Source organism: Xiphias gladius, chromosome 8, assembly GCF_016859285.1.
Source record: "Xiphias gladius isolate SHS-SW01 ecotype Sanya breed wild chromosome 8, ASM1685928v1, whole genome shotgun sequence".
Taxonomy (NCBI): Eukaryota; Metazoa; Chordata; class Actinopteri; order Istiophoriformes; family Xiphiidae; genus Xiphias; species Xiphias gladius.
Genome location: NC_053407.1, coordinates 672,008 through 694,726, shown reverse-complemented (window position 1 = coordinate 694,726; position 22,719 = coordinate 672,008). Strand labels below are relative to the sequence as shown.

The 22,719-nt window shown below is 42.4% G+C and overlaps 1 protein-coding gene across 1 annotated transcript in view; it reads left to right on the top strand.

Annotated features, from left to right (window-relative positions):
* LOC120792788 (cytosolic carboxypeptidase 4) overlaps positions 1-22,719 on the top strand; it is a 161,927-nt gene that overhangs the window by 59,401 nt on the left and 79,807 nt on the right. Inside the window, exons 10-13 of the mRNA XM_040132123.1 lie at positions 1,884-2,092; positions 5,351-5,516; positions 6,066-6,133; positions 13,682-13,798. Of these exons, the coding sequence (XP_039988057.1) occupies positions 1,884-2,092; positions 5,351-5,516; positions 6,066-6,133; positions 13,682-13,798 (560 nt within the window). The remainder of the gene's footprint in view (positions 1-1,883; positions 2,093-5,350; positions 5,517-6,065; positions 6,134-13,681; positions 13,799-22,719) is intronic.

Genomic DNA, 22,719 nt, shown 5'->3' with positions numbered 1-22,719 from the left:
CTGATTATTAAATAATAGATTTACAAACCGAGTATCAATTCAATTGACGCAAATAAGCAATACATTTAAAAAAAAAAAAAAAAAACATGCTGTTGCCAGTAGAAATGATTCATGTGAGGTACATTTACACACTGATCTGAGCACAGAGTGAATCCCTCCTCTCGCCCAGTGCATGCGGGGATAGACTCCAGCCCCCTGCGACTCTAAAGAAGGTGATCAGTGAATGAGGGGAAGAATGTAGTGGTCAGCTGAGTGTAAATCTGAGGGTAAGATGTAGTTTCATTCTTTTCTGGCTTTTCAGGTCACAGCGCTCTGTTTTATGAATGGAGGAGCGCGGTAGCTTTCATCGTCAGTATCTTTGCGTTGGCCGGGGAGACTAAATGACGAAAAGGTCTGCTGCCAGCAGGCCAGAGAAGAACGAACTGAAAGAGGCCAATAACACTTTGCAAGTACTACCACTAAGCTCGGATCAATCGGTCTCTGGTGGAAGGCAGGAGATGCAGGGCTGACAGGGCTGAAACAGGATCACTCTCATAGTGCTGCTCGTAAAATAGCTGCATGCACACTGTCCCTGTCTGTGTGAACTTGTACAGTCCTGTATATGTGTGATTTAAAGCTCACATGGGAATCATGGACGGGGCCACCTGGTTTCCTTTTACTGTATGAACCTGTTTCTCACGGCTGGATACAAGGCGCACACAGACGATGCCTCATGTGTGTGGATGAGCCACGGGGCTGTGCGGCAGTGTGTCACGGCTCTGCTCTTTTCCGATTGCACAATTCTTTTTGCTGCAGTTGGTATTTCTTGTACGCTGATGATACGGATGCCACTAAGCACTGGATGGCATGCAGCTCTCTTTAGCCGAATTCCAGTAACAGTTTGACAGTAGCCTGAAACACACTGTCTGACTCTCCCGCATCCTCGAGTCATGTTCTACTGTCACAGCTGTGTCATTTACTCATATGGGTCTGGAGATGAGACTGAAAGATCAAAAATGAAATGTCCGTACTGACGACCGATGGGTTCCTGCTCTTGAACGTTTTCAATGTGTTTTGCCTGTGTTATTTTTCAAGTTGCACTCCGTCCACCCGTCCATCCCTCGAACCGTCTCATCCTGTTGAAGGTCACGGTGGTCTGGAGCCTGTCCCAGGTCACATTAAAAGAGCACTTCACAGATGTAGCATCGCGCACCTGTAACACTTACACATACACAGTAGTACTCGCCAACACCTGGAAACACACAACCAATGTGGAAAATTGGCGCAGTTCCCCTTTAAGCAAGAGGCGGGGTACAAGCACAGACAGTCTACCCAGGACCTTCTAGACATTTTCCTTCTTGATGTGTCAAAAGCGATTCATTTCAGTTTGCTACATTCTGTTACATTCAACATCCATGTCCTTTTTATCTTCAAAATTGTGAACAGCTCGGCCTCTCCTGCATGGATCAACTTGAACCTTTAGATACAGCAGCAGCCATATTAGCACGTCTTTTAGACACTTGGTAAACTATCACCCAGGAAATGACATCACAGGGAATAACGCAGCTGCACACGTGTTGCATCTCCAGCCCCTCTGTGCTCTGGCACAAGCCTGGATGAGTGAACACTTTGAAACTGATATATCTCCCTTAGACATGTCTTCAAACGCAAAGGAACGTCCTCCTTTAGCTCCTCTAGCTCCACCGGCCCACAGTGTTGCCCGCTCACACGAGGCACCGGACATTCTGTCTGTCTGGCCGCATGAGTCCCACCTGATCCCACCACACCAGCAGCGCCATCTGGATTCCGTGTGGGGCCAGATGCAGTTTGGAGTCTCAGATATTTAGTGAAGCTGGAGTACATAGATTGCTGAATATCTCTCCGTGTTTGTCTCTCCCTCACAGAGGCTAACGTTGGCTCAGTGGTATCTGAGGGTTACATCTCTGGTCTCTTGCGGCTTTATGAGGACTGGCACAGCCATGATACCCAACATGCTGCCGTAGCAATCCGCCACGCACTGCTGCGCTGCCTCCATAAGGTCACCAACCGCACTGCAGGCAGACAGTCTTTCATATCCCAGGGAGGCCTCAGTCTGCTGTATCGGACTACACAGGTAAGGTTCAGATCATCCATGTCAGTTTTGTTTTTTGTCTTTCTTTTTGTTGGCGTGGACTAAGATGTAAAGTACCTTGCCTTACCTTTCACTCTCTTTATTCCTTCTTTCTTTCTCAGATGTTTTTTGTTGACAGTACTGCATTGTACGTACTGCAGTTGTTACCACTCAGGCAACAATGTCTACTGTTTCCAGTGTCCCTGCCCCCTCCTCACTGCACTCTCATCCACTCATGGAGCCCTCCCCGGTCTTTGGGGTCTGTTCATTCCAGTTCTTAGAGAAAATCTGAACATGACAAAGTTGTCCCAGTATCTCTAGAAACTCATACTGTAAACAGCCACTCTGATGTAGTGGTCTTCCCAGGTTCACTTGGCATCACAGGTCTGACCCAGGACCTGAGTCAGACCAAGTTCAAATAATATTCAGCCTAATCAGATCAGACAGCTACCTGTTCTCAGTATGCGTGATACCTAAATGGATAAGAGTGGACTCTCCATTGGTACTGACAGCGCTGTAATTAATTAAAGCAAATTTCTATTTTTTAAAGATTCTTATTTCTTGGCATTATTCTAGGCTTTGTTGGAAATACTGACAGTTGAAACAAAGTCATATAGCACATAACCACAGACATAACCATAATTTCTTTTAAAAAATAAATTATTATAAAATATATAATAAATTATTTTTAATGAAAAAAACACAATCATTACAATAGCTGCCATACCTGGGGTTTCCAATGCTTTAAACTTTATTTAATATAATTTCAATAGACTTCTCACTGCGTTTATCTGCCCCAACTGCAGTTTCCTTAAAGCCGCTAAGTGTAGGACTCGAACGTCCCTTTGTTTAACATCAGTTGATATCTGCTCAGACAGATGGCGTTATATAAGAATAATTTGAGAAATACTATAATCACGGTGCTTATTACACACACAGAGTTCCATTACTTTGATGAAGCCGAAATAAATCTCAACGTTTACCCACCTGTCAGTGACTTTGTTCTGAAAGACCAGCGGCCAGATGGATAAAACTCTGAGTTGATTCACAACTAAAACTTTGTGCACACACTAAGACAGGAATCGCACAGCCTTTTGGCACATTTACAAAGATGTGTGAGCGCCTGGATCTGTTTAACAAATCGAAAACGGAACAGGATGAACATGCATGAGCCTCATATCACCTCATCCAGTCAGACGGAAACAGATGTAGCCGTGCCCTGAGTCATATTTTTGTATATCAGGTCTAATGAGTGCTCAGTGCTCCTGTCAGTGAGAGGAATGACAGAGGAAGAGCGGTTTATCAGCTGCGTAAGATCTGCAAGCTTCTCAAACAACACACGGCCGTTGCACACGGCTGTGGCTGTTTACAGCAACACTACCACCAGAAATACTGGCTTTATTGTAAATAAAAAGAATGATGAAGGTCATCAATCAAAAACAGTTATTTAAAATTGAGCTTATAAATGAGCCTTTGATCAAAATTAAAAATAATAACACAATCAGGAAAATTGGCAAGACACCTAAACAATGTTTTTCTACACATTATTTCTGTCACCTTATATTTAATCTCCACTTTATCATTTCACCCTCAGCGTACAGAAAACTGTGTTCGCTGGTGTACACTTTCTCACTGCACTTCCTCCTTTATAAATACCAGTTTAAGTGTAGAAAATGGTGTGTGCATGGTTTTTGTGGATACGCTTCATTTCTCCATCCGGCCCCTGCTGTGACATCACTTGTTGGGGAGTGACATGCAACAGCTTGAAGGTTTCAACCCAACGGGCACAGAGGGACAGTAGTTTAGGCTCTTTGTCACTCAGTACAGACTCATAACTGAGTCCTCGCACTGATACGCACTTTACCTTCAGCTTTTTTCTGTGCTCTGTTTTGGATCACCCCACAATGCAACCCACAGCTGGACAAACATATCCAGAGTCTGGGTGCAGTGGCAAGGGGAGAGGTACGTTGGCTGACTCTCATTGCAGCCACGTAACGCAAAACTGCAAATCGCCCCAGTGTAGAAACGCGTCGTCTGCAAAAAGCACCCTGGTATAAGCTTTCCTTAGCAGTGTGATACACTGACAATTGGAGCAGACCCTCTGGTCCCACTTTTTAACTATGAAAAACCACCACCCTGGTCTGGCAATCTACAGGAACTGTCCCTGACCTCCATGTGACATTGAAGTGGGCTGCCCGACAATATCCAAGGCTTTCAGCATCTCTGAGCATATTTCATCCACAGCGGAGCTTTTAACTACCTCAGAGACATCTGCTAGAGATAACGTAATGGTTCTCAAATTAAGTGAGACTGAGAAGCAGAGAATTTCACAGGCAAACAAAAGTGAAAGGGGAACAGGCAAAAATCCAAAAAAAACAAGTAGCAAATAAAGTTGAAAACCATGAGGGGGCTGCTAAAAACAGCCTGGGCCAAGCCCTGTTTTCCTTTCCTGAGTTGAAGCCAACCAGAAGTCCTTTTCCATAACCTCCCTGAACTCCTCCCACACACAGGCTTTTGGATCTTTGATCAGCATTTCTGACCCCAGCTGCCTCCATAATGGAGGCTTTGAACATGGCACACTCAGATTACATGTCCCCAACTTCACTGGGGATTCATGAGAAGTTCTTCCAGAGGCGGAGTTGAAAACTCTGCCGACAGAGACCTCAACCAGGCATTCCCAGTTCTTCCTCACTACACGTTTGAGTTCACCGCCTCTGTCTGGCTGTCTCCTCCACCATTTGATCCAAGAGAACTATAGAGTCCCTAGACGGCATCCTTTCTAGGACCCCACCCTCAGACTCCAAGAGGGCCGGATACTCTGAACTGCTGTTTGGTGCATAAACACAAACAACTGTCAGAGCCTTCCTCTAGTCAACTTTCAGCTGCATAGTGGCGACCCTCTTGTTCCCCAGGGAGAACTCCAAAGCAGGGGTGCTCAGCCAGGGGCTCGTGAGCCATCTGAGAAACTCTGGATAGAGTCCAGCCCCTCCCTAGGAGTCTAGTTCTAGATTCAGTGCTGTGCATGGAGGTGAGCCCAACTATGTACACTAGGGATCCAGCCACCTTCCCCACCAGAGGCTTGACAATTGTGCATTTTTCATTTTGAAAATTAGCCGTACTCGTTATTGTTGAGATTCAGTTTGATTGATGTCTGTTGGTACATCTTTAAATGTCAGTACAACACAGTACAGTCCATTAATTAGCCAGAGATGGGTCTGCGAACATGTTGCTTCCATGTTCTTAATCTTTGTCTCTTTGCAGGAATGTTTGTTGAATAAAGGTCTGGAGTGTCTGGTGGAGCCCTCTGTGCAGCTGATGAGGAAGTGTCTCCCAAAAACTCCTCTACCACTGATATCAGATCAGTCTGCATACACCTTCCCCCTGCCTGGAAGACCACCTGCTGTCCCTGATGTGGATGTGGCGCCAGGTACAGTATTAGTATTCACTTCATGTCATGACTGAGAAGAAACACCTGTGATAGGGTAGATTTGTAAAATATGCAAAAACAAAACATTAAAAAATGATGACACAGAAACTTTTTAATGAAATGATAATAAACAAAAGATACTATTGTTTTGCAGTCCGAGGAAGTATTTGTATGATTGTAATGTTTTTCTATGCCTGCTATTTGTTTGGTTGTGTATTCATATGCCTAAATGTACTGTTACTGTATGTGGATGTAGTGTACCATTGTATTTTTCTGGGGGAAAGTTGCCTCTCGATCCCCAAGGTTAGTCCATAGTCCCAGTGCATATGTCACATCACAAAAATGAATGAACCTACTGTGGGCCCAGTGGGAACTCATGTCATTTCCTGCCCTAAGTTTCTTCCTGTTGGGACGAAATCCCTTTTCAAAGGTCAAAGTGATGGCGTTACAGTTCTGTGGTCCCAACTTTACTGAAACTCGCAGGTGGACTGACAGACACACACTTACAGAAGACTGACTTGTTCACCTCTGTTTTCTCTGCTGTGTCAGATGAGAGCAGTGAGGAGAGTGATGGTGAAGAGACTGACGAGAACCAAGAGGCAGAGAGCAGAGACTTTGTAAGTGTGTGTGTGTGTGTGTTTGGCTCTTATGTTTATGAGTTTGCGTGTGGTTTGCTTTGTAGACCAGTTGTCTATAATGTGCTCCACTGTTGATCTAGTTAGAAGAGAAAAAGACATTTGATTTTTTTTCATTGCTCTTTTAAATCAATTACTTTTGGATTCTAAAAGTAAAGGCTTGTCTTTCTACAAAAGGTTTTGATTAAATAATTACTACATTGAAATCTTATCTCTGAAGAGCAACAGTTGAATTGTGTAGTTTTTTTTCTTCTTTTTTTCCCAATGGATCAGTTCAGCTTAAAATCATTTTCTCTCAAATGTCATGATGATCACGCATCCAAAGCTCGTTTGGTTGACTCTTTCAAGAGGATAGAGTAGGTCTCTTCGGTGAACCATCCAGGACCACTCTCTGCCCTCTGTTGACATGGCTATGAGCTGAAGGCCAAGGTTATAGTTGTACAGCTACTAGTGCTACAAACACTCCAGCTTTATCATATTGGAGTTTCCACTTCAAAGATAGCCTACTTATTTAAGAGGGTTTCCTTCTTAAGGTTAGATCCTGAGTTTTGGGTTAGAGTCAGAGTAATAATATATTCATGTTTCAAGTTTCGGCATGTAAGTAAAGTAGTCCAGACCAGTGACGGAAAAGACACCACCTCATCATTGCTCTTGTTAGTGCTCCTGTGTCCCAGGCTGTGCTCTTTCATTTCTGCGTTTCAAATGGTGCAATCTAAATGTAAGGTCTCCTGCCAGAGGTGCAAACACCCCACAAGCAACAGTACACACTGATCAGGGATACACAGTATATATATTTATATATATACTGAATGTATATCTATCTATCTAGCTCTGTGTGTGTGTGTGTGTGTGTGTGTGTGTGTGTGTGTGTGTGTGTGTGTGTGTGTGTGTCCAGTTTTTCTATTTTTTCTGTATGTACCAGTCTTGTAGATACAGATATTTAAATATTTACCAGGGAGGAGAGGATACGGATAATATTTTGGAAGTGATGGACGAAGGGCAGAGATGGGAGAGGTAGAAAAGGATGAAAAATAGTGGAGGCTAATGAAAGGGAAAATTAGAGTGTAGGCGGTCCCAGTATGGAGAGAGAGAATCCTGGAGAAATGGAGGGAGAGGAGCTGTGGGGGTAGTGGATGAAAGAGGAGGTACGGCAGATGAAAAAGCTGAGAGAATAGTGGCGGATTCATAGTGAGAAAGCTGAATGTGAGGAGGCTGAGGAGGGAGTGACAGACACGATAAAAGCTGAGATGTAGAGATGCGGAGAGGACAAACGGCAGCTGGAATGATGGGAGAAGTGGAGCAGAGTGTGAGGCACAAGAGATATGGATGGAAAGAGTAAAGGAGGAAAGGAATGTGAAGAAAAATCAGAGGAGGTATAAGGAGGTACTAGTGGGGGGGGGGCTGGAAGAGGAGAGCAGGACTACAATCTGACTTGTTGGTAAAATGAAAGGGAGGATGAGGTTGTTTCATTTCAGGCTGTGCCCCAGCTGAGCCTTAGTTTCCACTTGACTAAACGTGAAAATAGTCAGAGTAGTTATGTTAAGTTTATCTGTGTAGCACAATATCGTACAAAGTGCTTTACACAGTGACAGAAGAGTAGAGAATAAATGTAAATAGAATACGTGAACCCCCCCCCCCCCCGGAAGCTGTGTCGCCAGATTTTGATTGCACTCTCCATCCTGTGACCTGAGGGATCTCCCGGGTCGATAAACTGGGAGCATGTTGGATAAAATGTTTAATCTGGAGCCAGACCGTTCACTTCTTTCTAGACCAGGAGCAGAGCCTTGTGTCATGACGTGAGCGTCTGTGTGGGCTGATATTCGCGAACAGTAGGTCTCGCCTGTGTTGTGATGTTTGCTTGAAAAAGGTTGACGAGCACTGCTCCAGTCCGTCTGCTCAGCGCGGCGGAGGGTTTGCACGGGGTTGTAACACTGTAAAATTATTTACGCCTCCTGCAAGGTATCCACAGCAGCTGTGATGAAGACATATTTTCATCTCGGAGGGCATCAGGCACCTCCTGCCGGGGTTCAGTTTCACATCTCACCGGGTTTTCCATCCCAGGTGAGTCTGCAGGCTGCTGTAAAACCAAACAACAGATCTTAGTCAGGCAGACCTGCAGTGGAACTTTAGCTTGACTCTGGTCAGTAACAGGTTAGCGTAGCTTAGCATAAAGACTGGAGGCAGGGGGCAACTGCTAGCCTAGCTCCATCCAAAGTAAAAAAAACAAAAAAAAAACACTTACCGACACCTGTAAGGCTGTCTTATTAACATATTAATATGTCAGTTTGTGCTTTTAGGGGGACTTACACTATGTGACAAACAACAGTGTATCCCTCCACCTGGTACTTCTGTGCGGCGTCCCCAGCCCAGTGTGAGTTTCTGGCTAAAGTCCGTGAGCAGAGGTTTGGGTTTTGGTCTGTGTATGTACACAACGGTACCAAACCTGCCAACCTCACTGTGATGACAAAACTCAGCGAGACAGGAGGCTGCACACAGTCACTGCACCACACTGCTGTCCAAAGAGATATTTGTGATCAAGCTGGAGGAGTCCTAAGTCTCTTGTGACTGGTTGACATGTTCTATACAAAAACATTAAAAGTAAGAACATGTAATGTTGTGTATGCCTTCGCTGGGAATGTCAGCGGATCCTCAGTAGGCAGACTGTCAGAGTGACTTTAACTAAAAGATGATGCCATCATGTGAAGCGGCGGGATATTTATGGAGTAGAGTTCATGTGTGGAGGGAGCGCTGTACAAGTTTGTCTTTCTTTGACTGAGCAGACACTGATTTTGTTTCCAGCTAACAAATGACTAATGCTGCATTCTCAGTGTGGCAGTATGTGGTAGGCAGGAGAAGAGAGATGCTCTTTGTCTTCCGCAGCGGACCGACTGCCAAGAACCGCCCACGACACCCACAGATCCATCCATTTCTGTTGCACCATCTTAATGAATCAGTTACACGGGTGTATCTACAAACTATTTATCCAATGCCCCCACAAAACTAGAATTGTGGCTTTTCTATTTTAGTCTGAGAAGACAGAGATTCAGGTTTGGTTTTTCTTCTAAAAAATGCCAAATATACTATAATCAAGTGACCTTTACCAGTGACACAATAGCAGCGAACAGGTGACCTACTTCTATGTAGAGTTATCAAAATACAATGTATGACACATTATCGGTAGGTTGATATCTTTGATATCTGTTATCTTGTAATGGATAATTGCAAATATGCCATGAATACAATCCAAAATACTGCATATTAGTGTTTGTTCATGTTTTCGGACACATGCGCTATTTAAATAGAAAGTCAGTAGGAAGGGTTCTGTCTTTGTTATTTTATGTTTATCCCGCACTTTGTTCAGTTATTCTGCCAGACAGTTTCTGATTTGTTTCCTCTATATCCGTCAACACTTTGGCTTTCTCTGTAAAGACTAAAATATACGTTAACATGTCCATGTCTTGTGGTGCATAATTCTGTTAAGGAAAAAAAAAAGGAAAACAAAACATAAAAAGAAAGAAATAAAAAGAAACCCTTATTCAGAGATAAATACAAGAAAGTTTGACAATTGTTTAAGCATAGAGACCATTTGATTATTTTAATGGCAGAACGAGTAAAGGGAAACCAGGCTCTGTTATATCTTTTAAGAGATCCATTCAGAGTGGATCTCAGCTTCTCCATTTGAAGACACATCCTGACTTCCATGATCCATTGTATAAAATAGGGGGGGCAGGATGCCTTCCATCTAATAAGGACTAATTGTCACGCTAACAGTGAATTAAATGCCATAGCATATGACTGATATGGAATGATACTATGTTCTGCTGGAGGTACACCCACTGTTGCCGTATATGGATTAGGATCTATTGTTTTGTTGCAGATATACGAGTACAATTAAAATATTGAGCTCCAGAAATAATTAGCTACGTAACCAGAACATATGGCCCATTGTCGCTGGTGACTGGTGACATCGGGGACAGCTGGCATCGGAGATTGAGAACATTTTTTACAATCTAGCTCTTGGAAAATAGAGAAGATGAGTAACTTGAAGAGCAACAAACAGTGGCAGATGCAAATGGATGATGAGTAAATGCGACTAATAACTTGATCTCAAATGGTGTCGGGGATTGTCACCTTAAGGTCTTGTTCCCAGGAATCTGTTGTATTGGTCAGTGTTGGAGGATTGATGTGTTGAACCTCATCATATAGTCTTAAAATATGGCCTTTAAGGTTTGCGTCAGGCCTTAAACAGTTCCATAAACGGCAGAATGGTGGGAGATGTTTCATGGCAAAGCTTCGAGCTTGTAAGTGTGATAAATGAGTTATTTACAAAGAGGTCCTTAAAAATATATATGCCATTTCTGAGCCACGAATTAAATGCTGGTTCTATCAGGTCTGGGCTGAAAAGAGGGTTTGATGTTATAGGAGCACAGATAAGCACTTGTGTATAGTCAAAATGGTGCCTACATTGAAACCAAATTCTTATAGTATTCTGGACCACCTGCTTCCTCACAGGAGCACTGCATTGTACAATTCAGCAGCTACCATCCAATCATGCTCTGTGTCATGTAGAAAACGCTGAGCAGGCCCAGTTGATCCTGATTTAGTATCAAGACGGCAGGAGGAAAAGATCGAAGTGACTTTGAAAGAGGATTCATTGCTTGGGCACAGATGCATTTAGATGCATGGGACAGACGTCAGTAAATAGGGTCAGAAACTCACATTTGATGAGCGTGGTGCTCGTGCATTAGTGCGACATGAAGGAAAAACAGCAGAGCAACTCTTCCTTAGGTGACTGAGAATCTCAAAGCTGGACGTGATCAGACTGTGTCATCAAGAACAGTCTGTCCACATTTACACAGAGAGGGATATTACAGTAGGGCTGCAGAGCATAAACCCTTCATTACAAAGATGAATGTACAAAACCACATTCACTGGTCTACAGAGATGTGGAAAAAATCGATCAGATGAGTCATCCTTCACCATATATTCTCGACGTGGGACGGTGCATCTGTGTCGTACAACAAGAGAATGATACAGGTCTGAATGCTTGACCCCTACAGTGCGTGGATCAAGGCTCTGTTGTACTGTGGGGGGCATTTGCAGGCACGGTTTGGGTCCACTCGTCCCATTAGAGGAAGGGTCACTGCCACTCAAAACAAAGTTGTTCTCAGTGATCACCTTTATCCTGCGCTGAAACATTTCTATCCTGGTGGGAGGGATCTCTTCCAGGATGACAAAGCCCCCATCCAGAAGGCACCAGGGGTCACTGCTGGTATTAGGAAGTAGTCAGTCCTAGAGTATGATTGGTGTACTGGTGAAAAAAAAGAGTAGTGTTTAGAAACAGGGTCACTTGTGTGCAGTGGATCTGATACATTATATGTTTGAAGAAATGAATTAATAACTGCAGCTGATTTGGAGAGGGAATTATTCTGTCTTTTCTTCGATATGTCCAGATTTGGATCCAGGACACAATTGAAATCTCCACTGAGAATTAGCTTGTGGCTGTTAAGGTTCAGTATGAGTTTTGAAAAAAATTCTGAGTCATCCCAGTTTGGAGCATAAAGGTTGGCTAAACGGAGAGGCATGTTCTACAGTTTTCCAGTAACTATTATGTAGCGACCACTGATGTCAGAGACTGTATCAGTGGGAACAAAAGTATTGCTACTCCCCTGGCCCTTGAATAAAATCTAGAATGATATAGTTGGTGTGTCCACTTCAAAGGGGAGTTTCTTGTAGGAAGATAATGTCTGGTTTAAAAAGTTGGAGATGTGCCAATACTCTGTTGCACTCGATTGTATTATTGAGCCCTTTAACGTTCCAGGTAACTACAGCAGTGGGGGAGGTCTTCGAGGTCAAATTATTAGGAGTAGCCACGACCCGTCAGTGGGTGGAAGTAAGTCAAAGAGACTGAGTGCTAAGTAAGATACAAGTGAGATAAACAAAACAGCTGCAAAAACAAAAGGAAAAAAAGTGAATGAAATAAACTATATATATAACATTGGCTCCTCTGCCCCCAAACGGGAGAGCTATAACCTAACGTGCGAACGAAGGTTTACCGCTTCACACCTAACCTTACTGGACTTGACTTCTCGCACTGATCCTCACAGAGAGCATCAAAGTAACGGTCTCAATCCTAAACATTAATGTTGATATGTATCATGTCAGCTTGAACATTTTAAACAATTTAAACACAGCTGCAGAAGAGAGAGTGCATTTGGAAGCAGAAAATATAAAAGTTTGTAAGCGATCACGTATGTGGCAGTTGAGGGGTAAAAACAAAGAAGCACCAGTTCTAGTGAAATGTAAAGAAAAATGTAAAGAAAATAAATCTTTTCCTATGAAATGAACTCCTATGATCAATCCTCTTCCTCCTTTCTTTCTTTACCATTTTGGGTTATTTTTACTGCCCCTCATGTCGTTAGTATTGTTGGGGTAAAAACAAATACTAGAAAAGTTCAGAGCCTTCCCTCCCTGTTCTGGATTCTAAGAAAGTCCGTTAAATTAGCACAAGGGGAGGGAGACATAAAATAGGCCTATATGCAACAGGAAGGATAAAAATGAAATATAATTACAAATAAAGTACTGTGCTGGTCAATGCTATGATTATCATTAGGTATGTTAACAGAGAGCACTAATATGTAAGCCGTATGATTCTGGTGTGGAAGTAAGTCTTTCATTACATAATTTTTGGCAGCAGCTGGGTCAGTGAATATTTTTTCTACAAAAGAAGAGGAGACCTCAACTCTTGCTGGATAAAGCGCTCTGAATCTCACGTCCTGGCAGCGAACTTTCACTGTGGCTCTGCGTTTCAGAACAGTGGGCGGCAGGTTCGGGAAATCATTATCTTGTCGCCGTTGTTGTTCGTACCACCTCCAGCTTCTCGCGCTTTCTCGCGCTTACTGGCTCATTTTTAGCCATGAGTTCCAGACGTACCATGTCAATCAGGCCTTTCCAGTCAGTAGATAAAGACTCTATCAATCCATGCAGTTCGTATGATTTCTACTCTCTTGTCCACGGTGTCTATTCTTGCCAAAACCGTCTCTTCTGCGTTGGTTATCGCCGCCATTAGCTTAGCTACCTCCATGTCACCGAAGTTTGTTTCGGGGAGCGTCTTCTCAGGAGGGCTCGTTGCTTCGCAGGCTTATTTTGAAGTTTTGTTTTTCTTAATTACTTAATTCTGATTTATTATTCATCATAAAACGATGGAAGACTCCAAACCAGGACAGTCACGGCCCAGTGCACCCAGATGATTCAAGGTCGACTGAGTCAAACTCGAAATAAGATTTATTGAGGATGAAAACAAAAAAAACTCACTCCCTCTGCTTGCTGTTATTTACAGAGGTGTAAAAGTGATGCCCAGTTTGAATGTAACATCAACTGACTGGAAGCTGCAGCAATAAAACAAGCTGGGATGTAGTAGTAAGGGCTGATGTACCAATCTGTACCAGTGTGTATTGGAGCATCATGTGTGTGTGTGTGTGTGTGTGTGTCTGTGTGTGTGTGTGTGTGTGTGTGTGTTTCTCTCTCCAGGATGACGACTTGGAGACTGACCTGAACAAACTTCGTCTTCGTCCGGACCCCGACAGACCTAAAGAGCTGCTGCCACAGTACGGCCGCCTCTGTCCTGAACTCTCCCATGACTTTAAGGTACGTCCATGTCTCTGCCTGTGTGTGTGTGTGTCTGTTATGTTCACTGTGTCACTTTCTGCACAGGCTCATTGAGCCTCATTCATGAAACGTATGTAATCTTAACTTGTGTCATTTCCAAAATGTTCGTAGTGATTTCTAGATGAGGAAACAGAATAAAACACAGCTGAAGTCACTGAGAGTCACAGAGAGGTGCTCGGTTCACATCCTGAGTCCCATCTGTGCAACCCGGTCTCCTAGAAATGATGTTTCTATACAACTAAACGCCAACAGCAAATACATTTTGTAGATTATATTTTCTATTAACAGAATGAGGAAATATTGTTATTTTACATACCGGACAAGTCGCAGATACGTTGATACTGTAGAATGCTCGGACGTGTTTGTTTTCCACCAAAATATCTGATCTTGTAGCTCAACTTCCACTTGGTTTATGGTTCTGTTAAGACTCTCACAGCACTGGGTTCAGGTAAGGGATGGATCCTGGTCTGGTTTAATACAGAAAAAGTTCTAAGTGACTTCAGACACAACCTGTTTATTTACATTGAACCAAAACCGTCTTTCCCGAACCTTAACCAAAGAGCTGTTCTTGCCTGAACCACAGACGAAACTCTGGATGTGAGCCCCGGGACCTCTCCGAACATAATCCAGCCAGAGATTAAAATTCCCACAAAACATATTTGCTGTTGTAGTTTAGTTGTACAGAAATTTCTAGGAGACAGGGTTGGTGTGTAGTTAGAAAAAGACGACTGTGATTAAAGGTACACTATGCAGGATCTGTAGGTTGCTGTTTGTAAAACTCACCATTCAAAATCAGCTCCTCCTTTAAGGTAAATTAAAAATGGTGGTTAATCATGGATAATCACGCCAGGTCTTGTGAGTCTAGCCACTGCAGCCTTTTGTTCTATATTAAACCAGGCCACGGTCTTTCAAGAGCTAGGAGAGTTAAACAGAAGCATGAAACTGCTCAATGATGCTGTCGTCGCTACCAGGTGATGTTGTATTGAAAGATCGGATGTTTTCATGGAAGGGAATATTTTACTGATACGTCTGGTATCAGCAGTTTTGCAACTTGTCAGATATGTTAACGACATTTACTCATTATACAGTACATTTCCTTCAAAACCTATTTGCTGTTGCAAATCACTGGTATATTAACATCATTTCTAGGGGACAGATTTGGGTTTGCTGCCATTATGTATTTTGTCTGTTTTCTTATGCTATTGACTGATAGCTTGGAGCAGTTTAAGAACAATCTTGATTCACAAAGTTTGCATTAAGGGAAGAACAAATCAGATTGTGGTCACGCTCCAGGATTCAGACCTAGAGATTCCTTCTTTCTGTTTTATTCAGTTTTAATGAGCAAATTTAAGAGAAAACAATGAAAAAACATTTGTGACTGGGGCTGATTGCCTTTGTACTTGACATAAAAGTCAACAAAGTCAAGTACTAATCGAGCTACATCCCATAGATGTTTTTTAATTTTTCAAACAATAGCTTCATACTGTCATTTCAGCACACTGCACAGCAGTTGCATGTGAACATTCTTCAAATTGGCAATCTGGAAGATTTCAGTCCCGATTTGATTTTCACGACTCCTGTTGTTACTGGTGGTGACACCAGATGCGGTTTAATACTACAGGTAACAGAACTCTGGGGGCAGAAAAACAAACTGTTATTGTGGTTTTAATAAAGAAGTCAGGCAATAATTGGCCTTTTTTTCCATCACTCTGTGAACAACCGTGATCTCATTTTACGCTACAAGCGGCATGAGTCTGCGAGCAGCAGGACACAGTGACAGGAGCTGGTTACCTGGCGGAGAAGTTGGAGGTGTGCTGCCTGTCTCCTGCAGCTGCTCCTCCTTGTTCCATTGCTCCCTGCAACATTTTAAACTGATCCGCTGTCCAAAAATGACCAAAATGACCGCTGTCATGTTTCGTAGACGCATTGTTGATGAAGGATTGTGATAAGTGCTAAGCTCACTGACAAAGACACGGCATTTCCTGTGACTGCTACAAAATAAAAGTCAACTTGTTTTTTGCCAGTGAAATGTTTTTATTTTGAAGCTGCTGCAGTAGGAAATGTTCGGTTTGCGTTAGCAGTCACTTACTACAACCTTTTTTCCCCGAGAAAGTCGCCACAGACACCCAGTTCTTAAAACTGCAAATATATAAATATTGTAATACTACATCAGGGCGCCATAGGCTCAGTCACTGTTGTGTTACCTCATTCGGTCTAGAGATAGAGACTTAACAGACATTTCTTTCAATGAAAATCTTCGAGACTGCCGCTTTAACATTTTCATCAAAGCTGCAATATATTATCAAAAGGGATTTAACATTGACACTAGCTTAACAAAAAATGACTAATCAACATCAATACAAAGTTAGCCACATTATGAAAAATGTTATAAACACATTTTCAAATCTCACGTACTCACCCGTGGCACATTATGCCCTCCTACTGGTGTCTGTCTCCCTGTGCAAGTCACCGAAGCTTTATTTTGAAAATGGATTAGTGTACGTAGCTAAAATAAATACTGACTAAATGACTCAATAAATTACCTAATTAAAACACACACTTGTGTTTTCTGCACTTTTAATCCATTTAGTACAAATTACAAGTATCTAATTTCATCAATTTTTTTAATAGTATTTTTACCATTTTCCTGCATTGCAGTCTCTCAAATGTGCTTTGCACTGATAGAAGACGTATAAAAAAATGTATCTGCATAGACAGTCCTGCTGATATGTTGATGACAGCCGCAGGTTTTGGAGAATACATAAATCCTAAGAGCGTCATGATGACGGCTCACCAGGCAAACAGCAATTACAGGACATAAGCTCCTGGGCAGAGGTAACAACCCTCCAACAGCAGGTGTGAGCAGGACTGACGACACGTCAAGCTGATTTAAACTGAAGGTGACGTTAAAGTGACTTTTGATGCCTTGGAGTTTATATTTGCACAGATAGAGTGATAAAGTGTCCAAATGATTATAAGGGCAAATGATTTACTCGTGCGAGCACAGCTGTTTTCTGTCCTCCGTTCTTAAATCTTCAACAGCTTAACAAAGACCTTCACATTTCGTGATGATGATGTTTTGTGACCTGTTTCCTTTCGGGTCGACAGATCAGTCAAATCACTGCGTGCCCCTCACTGCTCAGAAAGAAAGCAACCGAATCGTTTCTACTGGCAGCGACAGGCTTTTACCTATTATTTGCATTAACGTTTATTGATTTTAGCTGATAATTTAATTATCCAGTTTTTGATTAGAATGTCTTATAACCCCACCAAGAAGTGAAAATGATGTAAATATACAGCATCTCACATCAAACAGTTTCTACCTGACAGGAGAAAAACATCAGACTCTACTCCTCTCCCTGATTCTGATACAGATTCAAAGGGGAAAGAACAGATCATGAGGAGAAAAATCTTCCTAGTGAATGTTAATCAGACCTACACACACAACACAGATCCACTATTTTTAACCAGACCGTGGATCAGAAAACCAGTAAAATCTAAAGGTTGGAGGAATAAGCTGGAGTTGAATCTGTTATTTGTCCCGGTATAACACTCTGATGATGTTGGATCGGATCAGTCCAGTCAGCTGCAGCATCCAATCACTAACAGATTTCTAATACAGTGTGCCTGTCTGATAAAAGACTTCATGGGAGGATGAAGGATGGTCTCAAGTGCTGGACTTCCTTTTCCAAGCTCACAATAATATACTGATCACCTGCATAATAATCCACATCCTGTGTTTTACAGGTCAGTAGGTTATTCACTGTCTTTAAATTCAGTGCAGTACTTTACTGACTATAAGTAGAATTCAGTTAATGTTTAGTGTCCATTGCTGTCAATTTAAGCTGTGTCGTCCTGATGAAATATGCAGATCACCATCATGACTTACATGGTTGTTACTACAGACAGAGACTGACACACTGTGTGTGTGTGTGTGTGTGTGTTAATTTCTAACATGGTCCTAACCATCCTGACTTCCATGGCTATTAGCAGAGGTAGACACGACTAATTATAGAGAGAGAGGGGAGAGAGGACATCCCTTGTCCTTTGTAGACAAAAGTTCAGTTTGATCAAATAGAGGCTCAATGTCAACAGGCCTGACACAGAATCTGAAGGACCTGCTGTGACCTGAGCTGCGCTCTGTCTTAATTGTGCCCCGATTTATATGCCTGTGTTATATCTGTCTACTGTGGCAATCTAAAGTTGCATTGAGTTTCATCCAAACTGTTGTCGCTTTAAAGTTGTTCAGGCAAACCATTGCTTATTTTCACATCCATCCATTCATTTGGATCGGTGTTTGTGTTCACCCAATATTCACTCTATTTTTCCTCTGTTTTTGGTCTCTACAACTCCTGAGGAAAATGTCAATGTTGAATATTGATACAGTAACAAGAAAAAGTCAGTGAACCCTCTGGAATGACCTGGTTTGCTGCATGAATTGGTCATAAAAAAATGATCTGATCTTCATCTAAGTCAAAAGTACAGAAAAACATATATACAGGATCATTGTTCTGCTGCATCACCCGATTTCTTCTGATCTTCAGCCGGCGACAGCCACCCTGACCTTATCCTGTAAGATACGTTGATAAACCTGGGAATTCATTTTCCCCTCGTTGCTGGCGAGCGGTCCAGGCCCAGGGGCACCAAAGCCCCAAATCATGATGATCCTTCCGCCGACTTCAGCGCTGATGTCTTCATGTTGACCTGCAGTGCTGTTTTTACAGCAGACTAGTTCTGCGTGTTCGTCCCAAACACGCAGAACGTTTTCCCAGCAGCATTGTGGAGTGTCAAGCTGCTCCTTGGTAAACTTCAGACGCGCCGTGATGTTTGTTTTTGGAGAGCAGCGGCTTTCTCCACGATGATGGACACCGTGCTCCCCGATTTGAACAGAGACGTTAACTAGCTCCAGTGATTCCTTTAAGCCTTCAGCTCTTACTATGAGTTTGGAATCATCTTAGCTGGGAGCCCATTTCTAGGGAGAGTAGCCACAGAACTGGATGGTCTCCATTTAAAAACACTTTGTCTGATTGTGGCTTGATGACATCTGACTCTTACAGATGACTCTGAACCTTTCCAGCTTTATAGAAATCAACAATTCTTGATCCTAAGTCCTCTGAGATCTTTTTCGTGAGGCCTGGTTCAAATCAGCAGAAACTTCTTGTGACCAGCAAACTGTTTTTTAAAAGGTCAAAGTAGCTCTAACACAGACCTCCAGTCTGGTAGCATTGACTGGACTCCAGGTTTGATAACTCCTGACACCAGTTATTTAGCATGTTAGCTTTTTGTTGATGTCAGTAGCCGAGGGGTTCACATCATTTTTTCCAACCTACACTGTGAATGTAACTTAGAAGGAGATCTGACCATATTTTAAGACAAATGTCCATATAAATGCAGGTCATTCCAAACGGCTCACTTAATTTTTCTTGCCACCGTGTGTGGAGCTTTCACTTTATGCCAGTGACAGTGAGGAAGAAAGCGTGAGTGAGTATGAGAAATAGTCAAAATGTTTTGAGACAGTTTGCTACTTTTACACACACACACACTATTACTACTGCCAATACAACAGCCAGTGGTGGGACGTCATCAAGTACAATCACTCAGGTGCTGTACCTTTTGATGCTGCTTATACTTCACCTCCACTACATTTCAGGGGAAGATATTGCATGTTCTTCTGCACTACATTTATCTGACAGATGCAGTTATTAGTTTGATACATTAAGATTTCACATACCAAACATACAATGAGCCTATCGTACAAAAGTACCAAACAGTATGTACTGTTCTTAAAGTCAGCTCTTAAAATACTGTAAATAAAACTTGCTATAATAATCCAGTAATATCAAGAGGAAAACTGTAACACTGACTGGATCCATTCTGGTGACACTTCAAGGGGTGATTCGAGGAGTGATGGATAAGTTTGTGGCCTGAGGTAGAAGGGGTCAGTTTTAAAAAACCAAGCATATTTGTTTTTCAACGTAGTCTGCTCCTACATTCACACACTTAGTCAAGCGATCGGGGAGCATACTGATCCCATCAAGATCATGTCATGGATCTTGTCAGTGGTGTCCTTTGTGGTGACAGTGACAGGCCTTGCAGGATGGGGGTCATCCTCCAGGCTCTCTATGCCATGTTTGAATTCAGCAGCCCACTTCTTCGCCATGCTGTAAGGGGCACCCTCCCCGAGTGTTGCCACCATGTCTTCGTGAACCTCCTTGGGCGATAAGCCCTTGAGTCCGAGATAGCGGATCACTGCACGAAGGCTGACAATGTCTATTTTCTCACACAGTGCTGACTTACAATTTTCAATTACCCCAAACCGAAATACCACAAAGCGTATTAACTTCAAACTTTTAAATAATCACTCAAAGAGCTGAAGTGCACATGCGCACGTAACGAGAACTGTAAAACTCATCTCCTTCTACCTCTGGCCACAAACTTATCCATCATCCCTCGTGTATTTGCAGTAGCAAAAGGTTGTTTATTTCCACATCCAGCAGCTACAGAGCAGCATGATGATTCACCTGGAGTGGTGTTTGCGTCACCTGATGAATCTAAGTCCCTCTCTCTTGGCTTTGTTTTTGGGTCAGATTCAGCTGATAATAAAACTTTCATTTTGGACATTGTTAGTATAAAGATGTGGATTCCAGCCACATTAAGTGCATGACAATGCACCTTATGAAACTGATTGGCACCGTTAGGCTGGCTGTGGCTTTCCTGACTGAACTGAACTGACTGTAGTGAATCACCATTGTCACTGACTGAATCAGTAGCTTAGAAGAGGAGCTCTTCACTGATGACTGAGAGCTCTGTTTCCAGCTCAGCTGCGATTCCCAGTACGTCACTTCCTCGTTAAAAGCCACAGAAATCACGGCATCTTGCTGCTCGCGCTAGCGAAAACGTTTGCACATCACTGACTGACGGTGACACATCATTGACATGGTGATGATCTTATGCTTGAAATGACTGGACCGCAGTGAATGCACACATAGCAACTGATCACAGGCATGCACGTACGTTTTATTTTAAATGTTCAGAAAATATATACATACATAAGGTGATAGGTGACACCTGGTCGGGTCCAGATTGAATTTAATTTCTGGTCCAGATCTGGATCCGGTCCAGACTTTGAGAAGTCATTAATTTAACTTGTCTTTTTGGCAATTTTAAGAATAATTGTTCTATTTGGGAGATTACTGTAAAGAGAAAGTTTGTTTGTTTGCTTGATTGAGACATGACTTACAGAAGGTTATCAGTCAGCTTCAGTGGTCGCAACCTGCCAGAGCTTCACTCAGACTTTGTGCCTCTGCCTAATTTGGACTTTCTGGCTCTGCTAAAGTCTCCCAAAGACAATGATGAGTGGTAAAGATCGGTCTAAGATTCAGAAACCCTGTGGGTGACATCATGGATACCATGTTTTCCTACAGTCAATGCACAAGCTTGGTGTGAATAAATACATAAATAATTACAATGTAGGTGTATACACGTTTTAACAGGTCTGGGTTGATTCCCCTAAATCTGGCTTCTGAATCGTGCATGTGTGTAGCGCTGTGTGGACAAATCTTGGTTTGAAACCATCTTTGTGAGGACATTTTTTCCGGTCTTCACAACTTCAAATGGCTGTTTGAGGGTTAAGACTTGGTTTTAGGGTTCAGGTTATAATCAGGTTTAGGTTAGGATAAGGGGCTAGAGAATGCATTACGTCAATGAGTGTTCTCACAAAGATAGAAGTACAAGTTTGTGTGTGTGTGTGTGTGTGTTGAGAAAGAAAGTCAGAAATAGATTTTGTCAGAGACATATGGGAGATAATGAACGAGCGTCTCAGTCCTCGATAATGTTTCATGTCATAAAACTCAGGATACCATCTGACTTGACTCCTGATAAATGTGCTAATATCTCACTAATAGGAAGCACACTCATGCTATTATGTCTGAATATATGATGGGAATAAAGCAGACCACAGAAAGGCTTTCTATGCTGAGATGTTCTCTACAATGCAAAGCATACAGGGACTGGTTGTTATCGCAGCGGGCGTGTTTCCGTAATCCAGTACACCATGTGATATCATACAGATACTGTACCTCCCGCGGAGAGGACATGCGGCAACCGATCTTGTCTTCTTCAAGTATAAAGCATGTTTGTGCCCCTGGCTGGAAACCAAAGCTCGGATAATGGATTGTACTGTCCGAAGGTTTACAGTAGAGCAGGACACATCTTCTCATAATAAACAACACGATCCCTGCAGTAAATAAAAAGCAGCAGATAACAATGCAGCATCCATTGTATTCACATCCTAAACCTCTCTTCCTCTGTTAAATCTGGCTTGTGTGTTTGGACAAACCTGATGATGACACTGCCAACATTGATTATTCTATCATGCCATGATGCACATCACACTGATCAACTGGAACAGAATGTTAGTTTAAGTGGGTTATATTTTAGTTTTTCTTTTTCTTTTTTGCTGCTTTGTTTTTCTTTTTTAAACTAATATGTCATTTTTTTTTTCTTAAATCATTTTAATCAATAAGTGTTTGTTCCCCCTGTGGAGAAAGGCAGACTGTCTGTACATGACTCACACAACCGGCTCCTACCTCAGAGACAATTTTAACTTCATTAAGTGAGTCATGTTCTTAACTGGCACATACTGTACAAGTTGTTTGAGTTCTCATGAAACACTCGTATGTGCCATTTAGAAGCAGGTATGAGTGCTGAGCATCCACAATGACCCATGTGAGCAGTTTTCGCTCTCTTTTTTTACATCTGGCACTTCATTGCCTTTCAAAACCTGTGGGTAACAGGTGAGGTTTAGGTAAATAAACCTGATTGGTTAAGGTAAGGTTTAGATCCTGGCCTTGGTTAAGAGAAGCCTACATTATTTATTCATTTATTACCCCTGTCAGAAG